Source organism: Castanea sativa, chromosome 8, assembly GCF_040712315.1.
Source record: "Castanea sativa cultivar Marrone di Chiusa Pesio chromosome 8, ASM4071231v1".
NCBI lineage: Eukaryota > Viridiplantae > Streptophyta > Magnoliopsida > Fagales > Fagaceae > Castanea > Castanea sativa.
The window spans coordinates 37,184,619-37,206,362 of NC_134020.1; the positions used below are offsets into that span (position 1 = coordinate 37,184,619).

At 35.3% G+C, this 21,744-nt stretch overlaps 2 protein-coding genes across 3 annotated transcripts; one reads left to right on the forward strand and one right to left on the reverse strand.

The window, feature by feature from the left end:
- The first annotated feature begins 1,210 nt into the window (after positions 1-1,210).
- Positions 1,211-1,973, forward strand: LOC142605488 (early nodulin-like protein 20). The gene is made up of 2 exons (XM_075776885.1): positions 1,211-1,520; positions 1,612-1,973. Exons 1-2 carry the CDS (start codon positions 1,343-1,345, stop codon positions 1,941-1,943), a joined length of 510 nt encoding a protein of 169 aa, XP_075633000.1. The 5' UTR covers positions 1,211-1,342; the 3' UTR covers positions 1,944-1,973.
- A 283-nt stretch (positions 1,974-2,256) lies between these two features.
- LOC142605487 (protein argonaute 4A) lies at positions 2,257-10,687 on the reverse strand. Of its 2 annotated transcripts, none has more exons than XM_075776883.1 (24): positions 10,562-10,687; positions 9,853-9,913; positions 8,023-8,310; positions 7,711-7,916; positions 7,394-7,618; positions 7,144-7,280; positions 6,965-7,062; positions 6,776-6,873; positions 6,467-6,635; positions 6,257-6,373; positions 6,063-6,170; positions 5,876-5,938; positions 5,689-5,802; positions 5,444-5,609; positions 5,232-5,344; positions 4,962-5,099; positions 4,315-4,445; positions 3,905-3,970; positions 3,754-3,817; positions 3,521-3,632; positions 3,333-3,406; positions 3,127-3,221; positions 2,996-3,027; positions 2,257-2,803 (listed from the first exon to the last, which is right to left on the reverse strand). In XM_075776883.1, the coding sequence occupies exons 3-24, from the start codon at positions 8,305-8,307 to the stop codon at positions 2,628-2,630; spliced, it is 2,787 nt and encodes a 928-aa protein (XP_075632998.1). In that variant the 5' UTR covers positions 8,308-8,310; positions 9,853-9,913; positions 10,562-10,687; the 3' UTR covers positions 2,257-2,627. The 2 variants fall into 2 exon arrangements, with proteins under 2 accessions (XP_075632998.1, XP_075632999.1); XM_075776884.1 differs by having other exon boundaries at positions 10,464-10,562.
- Between the last annotated feature and the right edge of the window lie 11,057 nt (positions 10,688-21,744).

Here is a 21,744-nt window from a genome sequence, read left to right on the forward strand (position 1 = left end):
GTGAATTGCTTTTACTGGGGTGAAATGCACTACAAGCGAATCTGTTTTTATAGTGTCAGAGCTGAAAGCGAATCTACAGAATGCGACAAGACTATTCATGAATAGTATTTTGTTAGGATACTGTTTACTTGTTTTGTCTTCTAATGTCAATGGGGATATTGTTTACCATTAACTGGCGACCAAGATCCTTTAATTCTTTCTTGGTTTTTCTAGAAACTGAGATGGAATCCAAGCTTGATTGTGATCTTAGTTTGAAGGCAATTGGCTGAGGAGTTGAGCGAGAAAATTCCTGTTGTATTTATTTATTTATCTTATATAGAGTAGCTTGTATGTCGATTAAGTTGTATGTGTTAAATAAAAATTTAAAAAAAAAAAAGAAAGAAAAAAAGAAGAAGAAGTCGTGTTATACAAATTAGGATACTCATAAAATTTATTGTTGATCATTACGTATGGAATTTGATTGCTTAGTAAAATTATTTACACATGGAGAAGTTCTCTCTCCTCTAACAACTGTGCACCCCACTCGATAGCTTAGGAAAGATTTACAAAGATTTCTTGTTAATTTGTCAATCATCATGTAACTCTTTTAAAAACTTCTTTCTTGCCAATTTTTCAACTATGAATACCATGTAAAATCTTCAATGTAATATTCTTATTTTATCATTTTTTTTAAAAAGGAAAATGGGACTTATTATTGCAAGCCCTACATTAGAAATGAAAGATATTTTATACCTTATGATTTTCAAACGTTGAATGTAAGGGATAGATTTTTTTTGTGCACATAACCTTCTTTAGTTTATTAGTAGCTTGTTTCTTGGCCAATTAACCCCCTTAAGAAAATAAATAATGTATGCAACCTTGAGAGGGGGGGTTCAATATTTTTCATTGTATTTTCTTTATAGCCGTGTTCAAAACTATTGTTAGGAAAGTGTACATAGTCAAAAAGAGTTAAATATACTTTATACAATTGTCAAATACACGTATGTATCGTAGAGGGTCATTTTAGTGTTCTTTGTTTCAATAATCCAAGATATCTTTTACGTTTTCATATTCGGTGAGATGCCAAGTTGCTTGGAGCCAATGTAAATAGGCCACATGAGGCCCAAAGAACCGACACGAGCAGCATTTGGTTTAGTACAATTCCAAACCCAAGTATTCAGCCAAAAAAATTCCAAACCCAGCTAGTCAGTTCATGCTAAAATGCATTAGATTCTTCTGCCAAATGCCAAGTAAATGAATTAGATACTAGCTCTGGCGCCTATACGCATGAGATATGCATGTAAATGTGCTTCTTGAACCCTTCTGCTAGGACTTTTGCTCTTGGAGAATTAGGCTGTTGAAAATGGAGAATTTTAGGAAAGTTATTTTGTGCTTGATTGTCATTATGATGGGTATATTTTGCGCAAAGTGCAGAGACCCAGTACTGCACAGGGTTGGAGGTGGAAGATATACTTGGGCACCCAACATTAACTTCGAAGATTGGTCGAGCCACGAGCAGTTCTTTGTGGGTGACTGGCTTTGTAAGTTTCCTCTTTTTTCTCACGCACTACTATCTCATACTAATTTTTCAGCCAAATGTGACCCCCTTTTTTTTTTCCTTGCAATTTCAAGACTTTGGGTTTGATAAGCACCTCTACAATGTTTTGGAGGTGAACAAGACTAGCTATGAAAAGTGCATTGACAAAGGCTTCATAAAGAATGTCACAAGGGGTGGTCGTGATGTGTTCAATCTCACAGAGGCAAGACCATATTACTTCCTCAGCGGAAGAGGTTATTGCTTCAAGGGAATGAAAGTCGAAATTCTGGTTCGCGATTACTTAGCCCCACCTGTAGTACCAATTGTAGTGCATAAAACTTCTGCTGCAGATATCAGCGGAAACAATATCCAACCTGTGCTAATTGCCACTGCACTAGTCTGGACCTTCCTCTTCAAATACACATAAATTCTGAGGATTTCAAAGTAGCTTCCACCCACGAAGAAGCTCCCATCATTGTTGTAGAAACTTTTTAACTTTAATTATAAACATATGAATTAAGATGATCACCATTTTCAGTTTATCAGCTTTCTTGTTCTGAAGCAGATTTCAACTTTAACATAGCCATCCAATGCATCATGGTGGCAGTGATTATATGCCACTCACATAAATTAGCTAATTTTATCATCATTAAAGTAATCCTGTAATAAGCCAGGGTCAGAAGTCGTTCTTTCCTTACTATGACAATGAGAATAAAATTCAGCTATAGCACCCTTCAGCAGAGAAGAAAATCACTAACCGGCTCCCCCACATTCATTTCATAACCAAATTGATGGATGCTACAAAAAGAAAAACTTCAGTAACTGCCCATCCAGATCAAACCCAGGTCTATGATTCCAACACAAAACCATCAGTAACTAGACTTCACAAAGTCAGTAGATACATGTAACTAGGATGGCCACAGTACAAGCAGCAGCATATAAGTGCAGAAAATTAAGAGGTACCACTGACAGGCCTAGACATCAACATATCAAAAAGGTGGTCCAACGTCTCCACAGCCAGGGGAGGCCACACCAGAAACTACAGCTATATACAGACCATGTGTTCATAATACTACTGTCATGTTTCATATAGGCAGAGGGTACACGCCTCTCAACAAAAGAACATCGAGTTGCACACGTTCTCCTGCAATCTGGGAAGTTGTGGGACAGGAACAGCTCCAGCAGAAGTCACTCCACCATGGCTTGAGGATGTCTCAGATAACTCCTCAAATTTCATGAACTGACCCATTTGGGTGGCTGCCAAGTGTGCATAACATATAGGAGCAACTGCAGGCAGAGAAAAAAATTTAGATAACAAAAGAATACAACTAATTTTGGGATTTAATTACACTTAATGGGTCAGTAGTGGGATTCAGGAACCAAGTCAAATAATAAACCAAAATCTACTACAATCGTAAAGCTGGGTAAATGAATTTAGTTGATTGCATCAGCAACGGGCAATGATCAACTCTGCATTACCTACAGAAATGGCAGTGGTGCTTCTCTGGTACCTGCATTTAGCACAAATATAATTTAGAAAGATTGTCCCAGCTAACTCTATTGAAGCACAAGCTATTGAAGCAATCATTTAAGGCCAAATATCTACTCACACATATGACAGGGAATGCACAAGTTCCTGTAGATCATCTGCTGAAAAACCAACGTCATCTAACAGAACATGGTAATGTGTAGGCCTTGTGGTACCCTGTTGTAACAGAAGATCAAAAGAAGTCAGTACATCAATTTCTTCATATCACAAAAAGAGATCAGGAAATTAATCTGACAGTCAGGTAATAGTAAACAAATTGATACTGACAATCATTCCAGCATGTGCACATAGGTAGAAATCATTGTTTCGTGGATGACAAACTTTGTTATCTATAACAGTTCCTGCACAAAAGATTGGACAGAAGACGTCATTAGATACCATAATAGAGAAATCTACAGAAACTTAGGCGTGCTTGTTCAAAAAATAAAAAAAGAAACTTAGGCGTGTTTGCTTACCAGGTGGAACATTATCAGGAGATCCAGGCTGGAAGAATTTTGTATGGTGGTTTTTCTGTGCAACAATTACCACAAACTTTGGGTTCCACTTCTCATCGAGAAACTTGCAGGACTAGAAACAGTAGCAAACATTAAGTTGATCCGGTTCAATGACCAAAACCACCACGCAAATAAAGCAAAGTTGCAGCTTTTAAAGATATAATTCAAGAGGACTGGTTTGGGGGTTAGAGAACCTCAATGATTTGATCCAGTTCAATGTTCAACACTTGATTGAATTGTGATTCACTGACTCCATCCCTGAATCCAATAAAAATATGACTCAATATAGGAAAATAGAAAAAGCATTAATACTAATATAAATGAAAAACTTATAAAGTGACATACCTGAATATGATAATCTGATCTGGTTTTCTTTTCCCTGAACTTGTATAGAAGTCCAGCAGAAGCTCCCTGAAAGGGGAGGAAAGAACGAGGTTCCAATTAGATGTCACTTAATCTTCTAATCTGGGAATCAGCAGGAAAACTTTCATTTTCATTTTATCCTTTTTTAATTAATAATTACACACGCACCTGATGCATCTTGAACTCAAAGATTTTAACCCTCCACCTTGCTCTTACAAGGGAAGTTATATTGGAGCTAGAGCTCACCAACTTTTTGACCCTTCACCATGCTTTTTTTAAATATTTGATTGTTTCCATATTGATATTTTCCTTTTTTTTATTGGCAATATTTGAACATAACACCTAACCCCTTAACACCACCCCCACCCATTAGATGAAGATAGAAACACCACCTCATTATGCCGTCATCTTCAGTTTCAGATGTTTTCTTAAATAAAGAATCTATCATTTCAACCTTTGGGGATTGTGTCCGAACAGATGCCCTATATTTAGAAATCAATGGCCACTGCCTTGAGCTGACCACCTGAGTTTTTCAAAAGGAATTACAACAAATTTAGTAGATAAGAACTGTTTTCAATGGAAATAGATTTTGATTAATGCTCCGTTTGTTTCGTTGGAAAACCTTGTGTAAAGATAGGTTTTCTTATTTTCCCGTGTTTGGTAGCATAAAAAAAGATGAGTCAAAAGAAAAGTATATTTGGTCAACATAAAAATTATGGCTTATTTTTAGAGATTGTTTCCCATTAAATTTTTTTGGAAAACTCTATCTCACAGCCAGCTAAATAAGGGAATTTAAGAGGTTGTTTTTCAACTTATTTAAAGTTGCTACCAAACATTGAAAAATGAGATAATTTTATAGAAAATGCTTCTTGGAAGATTACTCATTTTTTAGAAAACATCATTATTGAAACAAACAGCGAGCAAGCGTATAAACAGATCTTCAACAGTATATATTTACCCACATAGAAAACACTGGGAATTGCAAAATTTGAACAGAAAAATACTTATTCACAAAGATATGTTGAAGATAGTATATTACCGCAGCAATTGATGGTACATCAGACTGCCCAGGAGAGCCATGAGACACATCCATCCCAAGTATGATGGTGGGAGCCTTGGAAACCAATGGGATTGAAGGAGAGTGTTCAACAGCTAGTAATGAATTCAAACCACCCATCTGCAATCAAGACAAAAAGGCAAATTGAACGTGTGATAAAACAATAGTAACAGTCCTGTATCCCAACAACCAATTTGGAAACAGAAGCAGAATAAGAGAGAAAGAGAGGGACTAGCCCATACAGTAGCATACCTTTGCATTGATCTTCAAAAGAACATTGGTAAGATATTGGTCATTAACCCTAGTAGGAGCAATGCACTGAGTGACTATTCCATACTCAGCAAGATTCTTTCGCTTCCATGGACCTTAAGATCAAACAAATTTCATTTAGAAAACACTTGCACTGCAAGACCATTTCAAAGCAATTAATACTGTCAGTAAAGGAATGGATCATGTCACTCTACCATAAAGATCAGAGTTTTTTCTCTCAGGAAGCAAGCATAGAAGAAACTGTGGAGCACCAGGAAGTTTTGATTGAATATCCTCAAACATCTTCTCCACTCTAGCCATGGGTGGAGCGCGTCTATTCTGAGGATTTTCTTGAAACACATCGAATGGAGCATCTATTTGCTACAAGAACACAAGAAAGACAGCTATCAGTTATCAGACAAAGCATTATAGCATTCATGTCAGGAACATATATACTTACAATTCCTTTCAGATCTCCACATTTAATTAGATCCCGTACAAGACTTTGTGTATCACAACGCGCTGAGAAGTTCACTACAGCCCAGCGCTCAATCTTTGTTGGCTGCACTAATTTCTACATGGAATGTTGAAAATACCGTAAGAACCACTGAATCAAAATCATAAATAGTAAGAAAAAAAGGAAATACCTTATTGTTGAAATTCCATCGACCATTCCTAGGAAAGAAATCCTCTCCATTGCCCACTTTCAACTGATGAGAAAACAGGAGAATAAGGGAAAATTTGACTAATCCATAGTAACGATGACTATTAATTTCAATCAAAGGCTATGTACACAATCAGGAGCCCACTTCAATATGACGTAAAATAGAATACCCTTGGAGCTGGCAGAACACGGCCATCAACTTGAGTGAAGCTGGTACTGATTGAAATGCCACATGATCGTAGCAAAGGTTCAGAATCATAATTGTTACATTTCAAAGCCTGCAACAGAAAACAAGGACCAAAATGTAAGAAAGGAATATGGCAGTAAGAACAAAATCCATCACAATTTCAGAAAAGACACCTACCTCAGACAAAACCTTCATCCTCTCTTGCGGCTTTTGCCTTGATTTTTCCACTAGTGAAGCTCTTTGAAGAGTGGATAAAGCTTTTGTGTAACGTTGCAAGGACACCAATGAACAAAGCTGGAAAAAAAAAACAAAGGAGCAATAGAAACCACATTAAATAAGAACTCATATTTGTAGCACTAAGTCAAACAACTATAATCATTTATTCACCTCAAGAGGGAAAAAAGTTGGGCGCTTTGGCTTTCCAACATTAATACATGGCAGATCTCCAGAATAACGCAATTCTATACCACGATGATTAACAAAATAATCATAGACAGTCACTTCTATCGTCTGAGGTTCACCATCTGCGTCATTTCCTCTCTGCTTCAGTGTAAACCTACAAGCAGCATAGCATAGAAATTACTTTAAAATTTTCATTACGAATGGGGAAGAGTTCAGGTTTTAATTAGGTGCTAGATGAGCAGAAAAAGAATAACAGGCCAGATTCAACACCAATGAAGGAAAAAGATAAAATACATTTGATCTTTGCATGTCTTCTCACTCAATCCAGTTATCTTGAACTCTTGATTCGCAGGACTCGTCTTAATCCTCAGATTTTTGAGTGTTCGTTTAGCCTGTTAATACAAACAACCAACATAGCATTGAATAGGGAAAGGAACAAGTAACCAAAATAAAAGAAAGATGCTGAGTCAATAATTTAGTTACCTTTGACCAATCAAGTGAGAAAGGATCTCTCACATTCTGGTTGGCAATTAAGAAATCCACCACCGGTCCAGGCTGTATAATCATGGTAGTTGATACATCTATTCATGTAGGAAACAGAACAAGCGACCATAAGAATAGATTCAGAAATTGTCAAAAAAAGTAAGTGTAAATGATCTTACCAATATTTAGAGATAATCCACCCTGGGAGGTTCTAAAACTTGAATGAAATCCTCTGCAGCCAAGAACACCACCTCCAACATCTGCAAAATTTTTTGGATCATTGTGAAAGAAAGATTGACGAACAAGCAGGCAGCCCCTGTAAAAGCAACAAAATGGTTAATATGATACGATATAGAATTGAACTAAAAATACACATGCCAAAGGGCAGAAAAACAGATTAAAATTTTAAAATAATTATAATTTACTCACTGTTTAGCCGCATGCTGCCTCAATATAATATCCAACACTCTAAGGGCTTCTTGTGAGTTCTCTGATTCTTGACCCCTTAGTGCATTTGCAATGGCTTGCATGGGAATTTTTGCAGCAAAGCTAATCTCCACTTTGAATGTCTTCGACTGATATGGACGCCGCATCCTCTTTCGGTCACCGTCATTAGGACTTCCGTGACCATTAGGGCTACTGTTTCCATTATTTCTAGACAGAAAGGACATTCAAGAGAAATTAGAGATTAACTCACAAAAACACAGAACATTTCAAATAAAAACAATCATAAATCATGCATGTACCTGTTTGATATGACATCCTCGAGTACAACAGTAAACTCAAGCTTGTTGCGGGGAAGTGGACCAACAGTGAACAGACTCTTCTCCCCATCATAAGCAAAGTCCTTTCCAGCTAACTCAGTATCATAAGTCTCCTGCACCCTATCAATCACCTTTCTTCCAACACCTTTACCATCAACAGGGCGACCATCTTCGTAGGCCAAAGAAACCTGTTCAAAACACACAGAGCAGTCAAAATATATGAAAAAGTTCAAAAATGAAACATTTTCATCCAAACCCAACTTGGGTGTTGTCTATGAGACAGTCAGAACATACACTATAATGGAAGAAATGGCCATCAACATTATTGACCCCAACTTTGAAGTGATTAGTAAGCAGTTGTATCTTCTGTCCTTTGTTTGCAAGACCACGCCTAGCTATGGGGACTCGCATAACCTTTTTCTTAACTGGTTCGGGAGGTTGGTCTCCTTCTGCACGGACTGGAACAACATTTGGAGGAATAACAGGGGGAGGAGGAGGCAATGCTTCCTGTGCTCCATTCCCATTTGTTGCTCCATTCCCATTTGCTACTCCATTACCATCTGGCTCAAATGAATCCATAACCTAAGAAGAAGAAAAAAAATGTATTAAATGTGTCTGTATATATATAAATCAGGTATCTGATATACCAAGGTTATTGTCATCAAGATCAACTCATGAAATTAGTTTTGCATAGCTTTCAGGCAGAACTCTAAACTATAACCCCTCCAAATGCCTACACAGCATAATAAAAGCATAAAGGTGGTATCAGGAATCCTAAATAAGGTGCTACAAATCAAACCAAGTTCTAATAAGTAATAACTAAAAGGAATGAACCTATGAGCTCACAAGATTTTCTGTGAAACTCACGTTTTAATAGAAAAATTATGTCATCAGAAGCACCCCAGACAGTATGAACAATACTTTTTTCATGGGTAATAGAACCCTCCACCTTGCTATTACAAAGAAAGAAGGGAATAAGTTGCCATTTGAACTAGAGTCAGTGGTCCCATAAGGCACACAAATTCTCTAGTACAAAACAAGAACAGACAACTAAAGTAAACATCATTGAGAGAAGACAATCCTAATAAAACAATTTTTCAGTGGCTACTAAAGCAGATTCTGACACTCAGCCCATCAAAGGTACTCAAATTTTCAAACTCATACACATGAGAGGTCATTACCGCCGTCAGAAAATACAGCACAAATGCATGACCAACAAATAACGCAATTTATATAAGCTTTTTGATGCATACCGCAGAAATAAACATATAAAAAGGTCTTCACACTCTGGGTTTTGGAACTTCAAGTTTTATGTTAAAGCATAAGCGAGTTCCCCAAAAAAGAAAACCCAAAATAAAAAATGGTAACAGGAGTTGCAACATTTAGTTGCAAATCAGAACCCTTCAAAGCAGTACACAAACCATGCATGAAAAAGATTTTTGAGCAACAAACTAGGACCCCTAAAAGTAAAACATAACTTGTAGTTGTTCAAAACAAAAACAACCCAGACAAATAAGAATTAAAACAGTTTATTTAACACCGTAAAAGCAAGCCAAACTAACCAAATGAAAGAAACAATGCATGTTAAAATCACAGATAATAAAGCTTTCTACCTTTAAATAACCAGACAAACCCAGCAAATAACATTTAAATAACACTAGTTTCTAGAGAGATTCAACCATAAAACAGGCACGCAGATTTGGAAAAACAGTACACATATTATATGGAAACATTACCAGCTAAAGAAGAAAGAAATTACTCAACCATTAAAGCTGAAGAGGCCTCTAACAAACAAACCAACATTAAATACACAAAAGATTGAACAGAAAGTACAATGTTGGAAAGCACATGCAACACCAAAGAACAGTCTTTAAAGTCACAAACACTAAAACAAGAAACAAAATCAAGTTCAATAAACCCAGGAAAAAAAATTTACTCCACACAGAAAAAGCAAGCAAACTCAAACCAGAAAGGGAAATTTTTTTTATTTTATTTTATGAAGACACTGTTAGTTACAGAGTTCCCCAAACACATAGTATATAACGAAAACGCTAACACATTAACCCCAAACAGACATGCAAGCAAGAACATTAATAATATCGTACATTCACAACAACATATTACCTTAAAAAGCTAAAACAAACGGCTTTTCAAAGCCCAAGTCTCGGAGATTCCACAGCAAACTCTGCAAGCAAAACCCAAAACAGAGCAAATAAGCGCAGATCGAGCTCATAAGCCACAAAATAAGCCTTTTTTAAAAAAACCCATTATTTTTCGAAGGACACAAACATAAAACCACAACAATACTACTGCAACCAAGATCAGAAAATAGAAAAAAATATATATTATTTTAAAAAAATTACTTTCAGAAAACAAAAAAAAAGTCTGAGCTAAACGACACAATAGACTGTCACTGAAACTTTCTTACCAGGCCTAAAAAAAATTACATATTTTTTTTTCTAATTTGAAGAAGAAAATGAAAAAATCACAGCAAGGAAGATTCTTTCCAGAAGCAGAAAAAGCAGAAACCGAGAAAATAGTCACAGATCGAGCTCATACAAAGGAAATACCCAAAAAGCCCAAACCCAAACAAAGCTTTAACCCCCCCCCCCCCCCCAAAAAAATAAACACAGCATTACAGATACTGAACCTGAAAACACCAAAAACAGTTTTAAGAAAAAAAAAAAACACTTCAAAAAAACCAAAGGGGAGTTGTTAGACCAAAAATCAGTTACCTAAACCTAAAATGCAGAAGAGAAAAAACAGTGAAAATAAAGAGGTCTTTGCTCTTCTAAATAGTAGGTGGAAACTAGAAAGAGAAAGAGGTTTTTACCAACTCACTCGTCAGTCGTCACTGGAACGTGTCAACGCTGTGTGATGAGTGGTCTGTTTTGTTCCGCTCAGCCTCTCAAAAAGTGTTTGTGATATCAGCCAAAACAAACAAACCAACCCTATATCTTAGAGAGAGAGAGAGTAGTGAATAGTACATTAGTACTAGGAGTGACTAGTGAGTGAAATTACTTAATTGTAAATATCACAGGGAAGTGGGGTCATTTTCTACTCACCTTTTGCCTCTCCCAACTCCACTACGCTAAACCCTAGGCAACTAGTCCCAGATCCTCTGCATCTCTCAATCTATCATCACTAAATTTTTATTACGATGCTGATGGACGGCTGAGATTGCTACGTGTCATTAATGAAAAAGTTACCGCAATTAGTTGCGATAATTTGGAGAACCATACCGCGGTTTATTACTTTGGTTTAAACAACAATTTTTAAGTTTAAAATATTAAAAAAAAAAATTGTATAGTGTTGTTTAAATATTAAAAATTATTATTTGAAAATATGTACTAAATATTTCATAATTTTTATCATAATTGTAAACAAATGATTACTCTATTTAAAAGTGGTGTACAATCAATTATAATATAAGTTGTGTAACTTATCACGTGATGAGTTGTGAGTAGTAAAAGTGTGAAATTATATAGACCCATTAATATCATTATGACTCATCTTACCCTGTACGAAGAGTTTGAAGTACAAATTGTGTAAATTTATGTGATCTCGCTGGACAATAAATAGATAGGGTTCGGTAACTTTCTTTAATTTTAATAAGTGACGTTGAGTGGTCTGGCTGAGCTCGGGAGTCGGGTCGAATTGGTTGTGTCACCCGCGCCTCGTGTTTCGCCTAACTCCACTAGGTGGGGCTCCCTAGGGGACACTGTTAATTTTTCACGTTTACGGTTTTGCCACTGCTCAAAACTCAAAATGACGGATGTGTCCTTGTCTTTTGTTTTTTGCTTTATCAAAAAAATCTATCTAATCTAATCTTAAGTAATAAATACACACAAACAGTAAAATGATACGTTTCTCAATTCTGTGGCAAAGACATGACAGGATTTGATGAAGGGTGTCTCTCTGTGTGTTTCGAAAAGGTGGGATTTGGTTGGCATTTGCGTTTGTGGGTTCCACGTTGGGGTCAACTACCACATTTAAATTTTAAACTGCAAATCATAATTTTTTTTTTTAAATTCAAAATTGTGAACAAGGATAAATATTGTGATTAGATTTCGCTGCCCTTTTTTCTTTTTTCTTTTTTTGCTAAACATTAGGGGCTTGTTTGGCACTCTAGTTTTAACATATAATTATACATTTTAAATAATATTACACACATTTTTATACACTTTTTCACTCACACGTATATTAAAAACACTTAAACAATATAATTTAAACTACTCTCCGAAACACCCTTAGATTTTGCTACCTAACATCAATTTTGAATAAATATGATATAATTTTAAGATGTTCACTACTTCATGATAAGTAGAATTTGAATTACATAAAATTTTATTTGATGATAAACAAATTTACAAATTAAGCTTATTTGAACCAGTTCAAATCCTACCATATTTGCAAGAGGTTCCGACCTATGTTATACATATTATTATTTCAAGCAAAAAATTTATAATGGTGGTATTGACATCATTTGTGAGGCTTCATATTAAGTATGATATATTAAAAAAAAATGTGTGAAGTATAATAAACTATTTTAAGTTTTACTTTTTTCATCAAAAAATAAACATTTTTAATTTTAACTTTTTTTTTATCAATAAAATAAATCATTTTTACTTTTATTTTAATAATAAAGTTGAGGTATAACATTTTCACGAGCATGACAATTCCACAACAAAACTTAGGCAGAGATCTCAAAAAAAAAAAAAAAAAAAAAAAACTTCGGTAGCAAACTGTTAATGGCACCTAAAGTTTTTGTTGTAAATGTAGCACTACTTTTGTTTTAATATTGGCTAATATTATTCTATCTAAAATAATAATAATTATCTTTCTCTTTCTCTCTCTTATTTTGTATATAGAATTGAAACTTGATAATTGTGATGGTTAATAATACGAATTTATTTGGAATGTATTTGTATATAAAACATTAAATATAAAATTTGATAATTATGGTATGTATTAATAGGTATTTATTATGATTATGATTTTCTATGGAATCATTAAATGTATAATTATGGCCATTATAATAGATACGAAAATAGACATTTATTTAAGACTCTATTTATAGTGAACTTTTTTTTTATAAAAGATATAATTATAATCTTGCCTAATATATATTTTTTTTTTAGAAACAAACACACATACACAAGGGAGAGGGGAAAATGTTATAACACAATCACAACTCCACTCAAAAGTCATGGTAACTTTTAAGGGAAGGTTCTATCTTTTCAGTCAAAAAAAAAAAACTTTTAAGGGAGGGTGGGGCAAGTTATACTACATACTCTTTTAAGCAATGTGGGACAATTACCATTTTTTTTTTTAGAAACAAACACACACACATGCACAAAGGAGAGGGAAAGGGGTTCTAACACAAAAGCACACCACAACTCTACTCAAAAGCCATGGTAACTTTTAAGGGAAAGTGGGACAAGTTATAATACACACAACATACTCTCTTAAGCAATGTGAGACAATTACCCTTTTTTTTAGAAACAAACACACACACACAAGAGAGAGTGAAAGAAGTTCTAACACAAAGACATATTACAACTCCACTCAAAAACTATAGTAACTTTTAAATACTCTAGTTTAATTTAAGTGTATATGTATGTGATATTCTTTTATAAAAAAATGTATATATGTGCGAAGCTCCATTTTTTAGAGGCTTGAACCCCGAACCTTACCTCTCATCTCACAATAACTTTATACTTGTGAAATGACTATCATTTCAAAGGTGCACAATTGTTATATTGAACTATCTACTCCTTTGAGTTGATGATTTTAAAAAGTAAGTAAATTTAAGTCAAATTAAAAAGTAATATATATTAAAGAATTTTACTATGAAATTGTGAAAAACACAAAAGCATATGTGACAAAATATTATAATATCAACCAAAATTCAAATCTATTCTTTGAAGTATTATGATGACCGCATTCATGTGAGGGCTTCTACCTTCCAAATCATCGTTCTATCTTCCACATTCTAAAACCCTTCACTATAATATGGTTAAGTTTATTATAAAAGCTAAAAAAGACGTCAATAGGGAATACGCCTTAAACATAATAAGAGAAGCCAACAACAACAAAAGTAGGACGAGGAAGAATGAAGGAGACGAAGGACTTATTGCCCGTTTGGGTCCCCGTTTTGCCTTGCGCTTGCGTTTGCGTTTGCGTTTTTTTTTTTTTTTTTTTTTTTTAAAGACTAGCTCTTGGTGGACATTTTATTGGGCATGAAAAGGGCACCACGGCATATAAACAGTAAAAAAAAGAGTGAACAGTATTTTTTTACACATTAAAAAATTATTTTACTACAGTGTTTTCAGTTTTCAGTAATAAGTTCTATCCAAACGGACTCTTATTGTCCTTGTTGATGTTTTTTTTTTGCGCCGCCGGGGGGGGGTTGGGGGGGATTGTGGGATACCTAAATATTGTTGGTAAATAAACATCAAATATTTTTGTCAATATTTATATAATTTGTCAAGTTTAATAAGTACACATACAGGATTATGAAGTACTTAATTTATATTTTAAATAATTTTATAGTACATTTTTTATACTATTAGTCTATTACATACAGTAGAAACATGGTATATGGGAGGAAAAAAAAAATCATTCATCATATTTTTATTAGGTCTCTTGGCTAATTCCTGACACTGCCATTGCTAGATAAATCTTTGAACTCTATAAAACTCTTTCGTGGGTTTTGTTATTTCATGATAATCCAGTTAGCCACAAGAGGAACTTTGAGTTTTCATGTGGTACGGTGTTAGAAACTGGGAGTTTACAAACTCAAATGTGTTTATTCAAGAAATGGGGAATTGTTTCTAAAAAGGAAAAATTTTTTTTGGGGAACTGCCGAACTGGTCATTATTTCCTGTGTGGGGGTTAGATGATATCCTCTGTAGTAGGTGGAAATGGAATTATGATAGCATATCCCATATAAATTAGCCATATTTATTATATTGGTAATGGGCTCTGTTTGAAATAATTGGTTCATCACTTACATAAAAATAAAGCCCACAAAATGCTCACTTTTCTTTACAATCTCATTCTACCTTGTAAGTTAGTAAAATAAAAGAAAGCCCACATTATAATTAACCTATAGCCCGTACTTGTTTTTAATAAAGAAAGCCCAAATCATGGATGGACTTAGGGGCTAAGCCTAAGAGAAGCTTATTGCTTTTAAATATAACCAAACACTTTTGTCAAAAAAAATCCAAGTCCTTTTCCAAAAAAAAAAAAAAAAAAAAATCCAAGTCAAAATAAATTAATTTTTTTAAAGAAAAAACTGATAACTTTCATTGACTTAAAATCAATTTTTTTAAGTGGGAACCAGTGTCATTATTCGCAACTGTTATGGGGAAGTCATCAAAGCTCTATCCATGCCCATTCCTCTCTCTCTATCCATGGCTGAAGTGGAGGCACTTGCTTGTCGAAGAGCAGTGCAGTTGCCACTGAAATTGGGTTAATGGATGTGGTTTTTGAAGGGAACTCTGTAGTGGTGATTCAAGCTATTACTGAAGGGTTGGCTCTGCTTATGGGAATAATATTGAGGACATTCTCTATCAAGCTTCGGTTTTTCATTTCTCTAATTTTTGTCATTTTAAATGCAATTGTAATATTGTCACTAATGCTCTAGCTAAAAAAGCTAAAGATTGTATAGGGCTACAAGTTTGGTTGGAAGACCTACCTGAGGATATTGCTCCCTTAGTATTATTTGATGTTCACTAAGTTTGGTTCAATAAATCCCCAGACTGTTTTAGTCTGGTTTCTCAAACAAAAAAAAAAAATCAATTGTTTTTAAATCAAAATAAAATAAGTTAATTTTAGCTAAAAAAGAGAGAATTAAATTTAAGCATTCTTCATATGACAAAATTCATCTTATTTATTACTTGCACTTGTTAATTCCATTATAATTGCTAGTCTTGTAACATGAATTACCAATTGTTTGAGTTGTTGTAATAAGTTAGAAATACCAATATTTTGTTCATAAAATAGTACATGAATTAAACGTTAAATAAAAAAGGGTAAACATTTTGAACATTCTGATACCAATTATGGGAGAAAGTGATGAACAAACTAAAAGATGAAGAAGGAGCTAAAAGACTAGGAAGAACTAAAAGACTAAGAAGGAAGCTACGGGAAAATGAAAGAGAATAAGGACGAAGACATGCAAACTATTAGTAATAACTAAAATACGAACAAGCTGTCTGGACAATAGGAGTGTAAGAAGATCATGGAAGCTTATTAATGACATATATTACTATAATACTATAGAAAATAATAGCAAAATATGGAATAGAACAAGATACAACAAACTAAGGGATATTATTAGATTGAACAAGTTTTTTACAGGACTGGAAGACATAAACTGGGAAATATTACACAAGTGGCTAACTCTCTATTTCTCTCTAATTTTCTAACTCTCGAATGTTTTCAAGTCTGCTCAACTAAGGAAACAAGAGGCTTTTTTATAGACAATAATTTACAAAAAGACAAAATATTTTACAGTCAGGAGATAAACTTGAAGATGTAAGTGACAACTTTCTCTTTACATTTGTCCAAAATGTGTGAAGGTTTTGGAACCGGAGTGACAATTGTCTTCTGGATGTAAGGATTGTAGTGCAGAAAATATTCGCTTCCGGATTCATTGCTGACAATAGATATAATGAAACTAAGGAAAATGACGAAGCCATCATGCAATGCAATAGTTGATAGCTTAAAGAAAGTGTAACGACAATAGAGAAAACAAAAGAGGAGCTTTGAAAAGTCAAAAGTGGCTCCTGGCAACTTTTTATTTATATTTTTATAAATATTATATATATATATATATTTATATATTTCTATCTTTAATTGTCCCACCCGTCTCTTCCTTGAAACTATTCTTCATCAATATCTGCATCTGGGTCATGGTTATGGTAATAAGGATCATCAAAGCCAAATAAAGGATTAGGCATTTCCCAATAGTCTTCATGTGGCCATTGCTGTCTGCAAATATCTGGGTCGGCACAGATGATCCTTACCCGTGAAGGCAGAAACAGTACTTGTTATTAACAAAACGGAGTCTATGTCTGGGAAGATTCCTTGATTGAGAGATTCTGCCATTGTAAGTGAATAGTGACAAGATATCCAAGATATGTCCATGTGTATGTGAAGAGTACCATCAACATTAGTTACTCAATGTATATCTAGAGGGTGAAAAATTCATTTTGCGTGAACATTATTTTTGGAGTTTAGCTTGGCTACTATACATGCAGAAGTAATTTTGTGACCAAAACGGGGGTGATCTATTCTGGGATACTTGAACCATTGACCATCATGAGCATCATTTTTCAAAATTTCACGCTAGAATTTGTAAAAAAACTTATTCTCTCGAGGAAAAATGTGTGAGTAGAATTCTGGTTCAAAATGGAGACACAAATAGTACTCATTGAGTAAGTACCACATGTAAAGGTAATGTACAACAGTCCAGTTTGATATCCAAAATGCAAATGGAGTTTTCCATGGTTGCTCAATTTCTGGGAAACGGGCAAGGAAATGGCGTTGGTGTTGTTTGAGGTAATCATGGAGGACTCGAATGATTCTTTTGGATCTGGCTTGAAGGATCAGGGTCTTTATTTGATCTTTTATTTCTGGGGGAAGTGTTTCTATCATGTTCATGATATCATTAGGAACTGAAGTAGAAGAGCCAGAGGATGAGGATGGATCTGTTATTGGGTATACACAAAAGGGTGAAGGAATTATTGTGGTATGAAGGACTGGAGACTTTCTAGAAAGGTAATCAGTGATAAGGTTATCTGTACCTTTGATGTGTTTGACTTGGAAGGACCATTGTGAAAACCAATTTGACCATCTGAGTAATTGGAGATGGGGGAGCATTTTTCTTTTGAACTGGAGCATTTTTGGAAAAGAGGACATATCCATTTCTACAAGAAAATTATGGCCAAGGAGGTGAAACTGGAACTTTTCAATGCCATGTTTGACTGCCAGGATTTCTTTGAAAGTAGAATGGTAATGGAGTTCTGAAGGCTTGAATGCACCACTTTTATATCCACAAATATTTCTTTTGCCATCAATTTCTTCAAAGAGAGCTGATGCCCAATACTCATCACTTGCGTCTGTCTGTAGAATTCTTTTGCATGTTCTCGGAATCTGCAAAGGGGGAAGTTTTTCTGCTAATTTTCAATTGTTGGACTGCTTCTGTATGAACTAGATTCCATTCTAGGGGAGATTTTTTCAACAATTTAGACAAACAATCCCTGTGTCCGGAGATTTTTGGGATGAAATCTGACATGTAGTTAACAATTTCAAGAAATTGCTGGATCTGTTTGGTACTGGTAAGCGTATCTGGAAATTCACTAAGAGAGACCACTATGTGAGGTTGCAAAGTGTATTTTCCATCTGAAATGTTTACGCCAAAGAAGTCAATAGAAGATACTCCTATGACCATTTTCTTTTCTGAAAGCATTATCCTTTGAACTTTTACTAAATTGTAGAATTCAGTAAGCAATCGTTCATGGGATTCTGCATCTTTTGAGAATAGGAGGATATCATCTACATAGATCAATGTATTTGACAACAGTGGTTGGAACAGCGTTACCATTGCTTTTTGGAATTGAGATGGAGCATTTTTGAGGCCAAAAGGCATTATAGTCCATTGATAATGGTGGTTTGGTATGCAAAATGTTGTCTTGTATCTTTCTTCTAGATGGATTCTTAATTGCAAGAATCCTGCTTTGAGATCAAACTTTGAAAACACTTTGGCATGGGAAAGATGTTGGAAAAGGGCACTTTTGTTTGGCAAAGGGAACTTGTCATCAGCAAGAAAATGATTAAGATCTTGGTAATTAATTACCAATCTAAGCTTTCCTCGAACTTGTTCTGCATGCTTATTAACATAGAAAGCTTCACACGCCCATGGAGAAGTTGTGGGTTCAATGAGGTTTTCTGAAAGAAGAGTGGATAACTCCTGCTTAGCTAGGGACAAGTGTTCTGGGTTCATACCTCTATGATTAGCTTTTGTGGGTTTAACATCTTCATTCTTTTTGAAGGGAAGGGTTATGAAAAAGGCTGAGTTTTTCCACAGAGGATTTAGATTTTTAAGGAGGAATTCAGAGTGGGTGGTTGCACAACATTCATTGATGATCTGGAATTTCAATGAATCAAAAGGATTTATTGAGAACAAATGTGGTACCTAGGTCCAGATGAGAAGGTTTTTGTTTATGCAAAAGTCCTTTTGAGGACCATCTAAGATTGGGTATCTGGTGAAGGAGGTCAAATCCTATGAGAAGGTCTCTGCCTGTGAGGGGGGATTGAAGGACTTGGGTGTCTAATGGTAAGGGTTGGAAAAATTCGAATGTGAATGGGCTTACTTTTCTGGGTAATCAGAAATGTTTCTCCATTGGCTGCTCTGACCATCTGATGATGGGGTAGCCAAAAGTCTTTTGGTAAAATCTTAGGATGGAGGATTATTGCTGCTGCTCCTGTGTCAAACAGAGCTATTACTGGGACGGGTCTGGAATAAGTATCAAGGAGGATGTGAACTTGAGCTATTGGTGTGGGGCCAGTTATTGGGGCTATAAGAGGCTGAGATGTGTATATGGTTTGGATTTCTGGGTCTGAATCATCAGTACTGTTTGAATCTGACTCATCTTCTGAGGTTAAATAGGCCATGACTGCCAAGGCTTGAGGAGTGTAATCATCATCCAGGGAAAAGAGGGATTCAATATCTGAAAATGGGGTGTCATCTGCATGAATTTGGGCTTGCTCCAAAAGTTTTGCTGCTTTTTCTCTCTTTGGAAAATTTTTTGCAAAATGACCTGGTCTTCTACATACAAAACAAACTTTTGAAGTTTTGACTTTGAACTGCTTTCTTCTGAGGAATTTCCATTTCTTTTTTCTGAAAAACTTCTTCTTTGGATGAGAATGTTTCTTCTTCCAAGAGTACTTTTTATAATGATCTCTTCTCTTGGTTGGACAAGCACAATTTTTGTCATAACACTTGATCTGCAAATCTTTCCTTTTGCATTTGTCTTTAAGCTTGCTGTGGATTTTGTCAATCTCTGAAAGAAATTTTCTTTGATTGCAGAGTTTTTCCAGAGCAATGAGGACATGCTGATAAATCTCTCCTAAAAAGGCTTGCTGCAGGGTGATTTTTTGAATATTCATCATGCGAAGAGTCTCATCACCTAGTGGTTCTGGGAATGAATTAAGGAAAGTGTGCTTGGAATTGACATCATCCATTCCATTAAAGCCGTAGTACCTGCTAGACATTCTGTCAAAATATTTTTCCAAATCTTTTCTTTCAAAAGAGCAACATTTCATCAGTAAGAATTTATCTCTTGCAACTTCAGTGTAATGGGCCAGTGAACCAAGGAATTCATTATGGAGGATTGTAAAAAAATCTTCTAAAGTGTTACACTGGGCTGCCTGTCTTTGCCTGTATTCTCTCAAGATTAATCCACCATTGTCTCAATCTTCCTGTAAGTTTTGCGACAAACTTGACAATAATCTGGGCAACTGTATTGTTTGGGGCTTGAAGTTCAGCTGTACACTATGAATACATATTGAAAATCTCATCATGCCATTTTGGAGAAGGACTGTTATCAATGGTAAACAAGTGCTTTGAATCTGTGGTTGATGAGTAGGTTAATCTTGTATGATGATCAGGGATGAAAGGTGGTGTAAGAAATATTGGTGGTGGAGGTTGTTTTGGGCGAATGACATCATCTTCCTCTTCTACTTTTGGATCTGTCATGAATACTTCATCTAAGTCAAGGCCAGACAAGTTTAGATTTGTGTCATCAATGACTGGGAGAACAAAAGGTTCTGTTGGTTCTTGAAGAGTTAAAGTTCTCAGAAATGATGAAATCGGGTTTGGAGGATCAGAATTTATGGCCAACATGTTCATATCTGGGGGTCTGGAAGAAGCACCAATAGTTGGATCTGGTGGTTGGTATAAGAGTTCTTTGTCTTTTTTGATGAGAGGAAGTTCATTTTGTGGTTTAGTTTGAGGTTCTGGTCTAGGTTGAGATTCTAGTTAGATTGGTGGTGTTGGGTTTGTTATGTTGGGAAAAATTCCACTTGGTTTAAAAGGATTTTGAGCTGGATGTGTCATGTTTAGTGGTTGGAGGTTCTGGTAGGGGGAAACTGGGCAGAATGGTGAGGGTACTGGTATGGACAGATCTTTATACAATGATTGACGAGGTCGATAAGGCATGTAGACTTGCATTGGAAGAGCTTGGGTAGCTGCCTTTTGTGAGTTTTCCATAGACTGGAGTTACATTAACAACTGCTTTCTTTCTTTTTTTTTTTGCCCAATGAGGGGAAATGAGACAGACAAATCTTTTACTGTGGAGGCAATCATTTCCAATTCTTGTTCAACTGACTGTATTTTTTTCTTCAAATCTTGAATGAGAGAATTTGAAGATGAGAAGGTATGAGTTACTGTTTCAGTCATCTTTTGTTGATTATCAAGAATCTTTGAAAGGACCTGGTTTTGTGCAACAGCATTTTCTGCCTGCCAATTAAAAGCTGCTTCAGCTGAGGAGACTTGTTTTTTGGTTCCATCTGGATTGGTTCTAACAGGGTTTTTAATTTTCCAAACATGTTTAACATTGGCTTGGGGGTGGTCAAAACTTTCTAGATGAGGAAAATTTTGTGAATAGGAGGGTGATGCATGGTCAAACATATAACAAGGTAAAGTCTTTTATGTGTGGGTTTGACGAGGAGGCTTGGGTTGACATTTTTGTACTTAGGGAAGGACTTTCTGGTAATATGGAATTAGTGGTGGTTTCTGGTTTTGTTGGTTTTGATCATGACTTTCTTTGCATGGTGAAAGGGATGAAGTTTTTTGCTTTCTGGATCTGGGATAAAGGACAGAGTAGTCAAACTTTCTAGAAGGTTCTTCAAGGAGGTCAACTTCTGGATCTCCTGCTTCATATCTTTCTTTAAGAAGCTGCTGTGAAGACTTTTTCTTTCGTCTTTTCTGCTTTTCTTCAAATA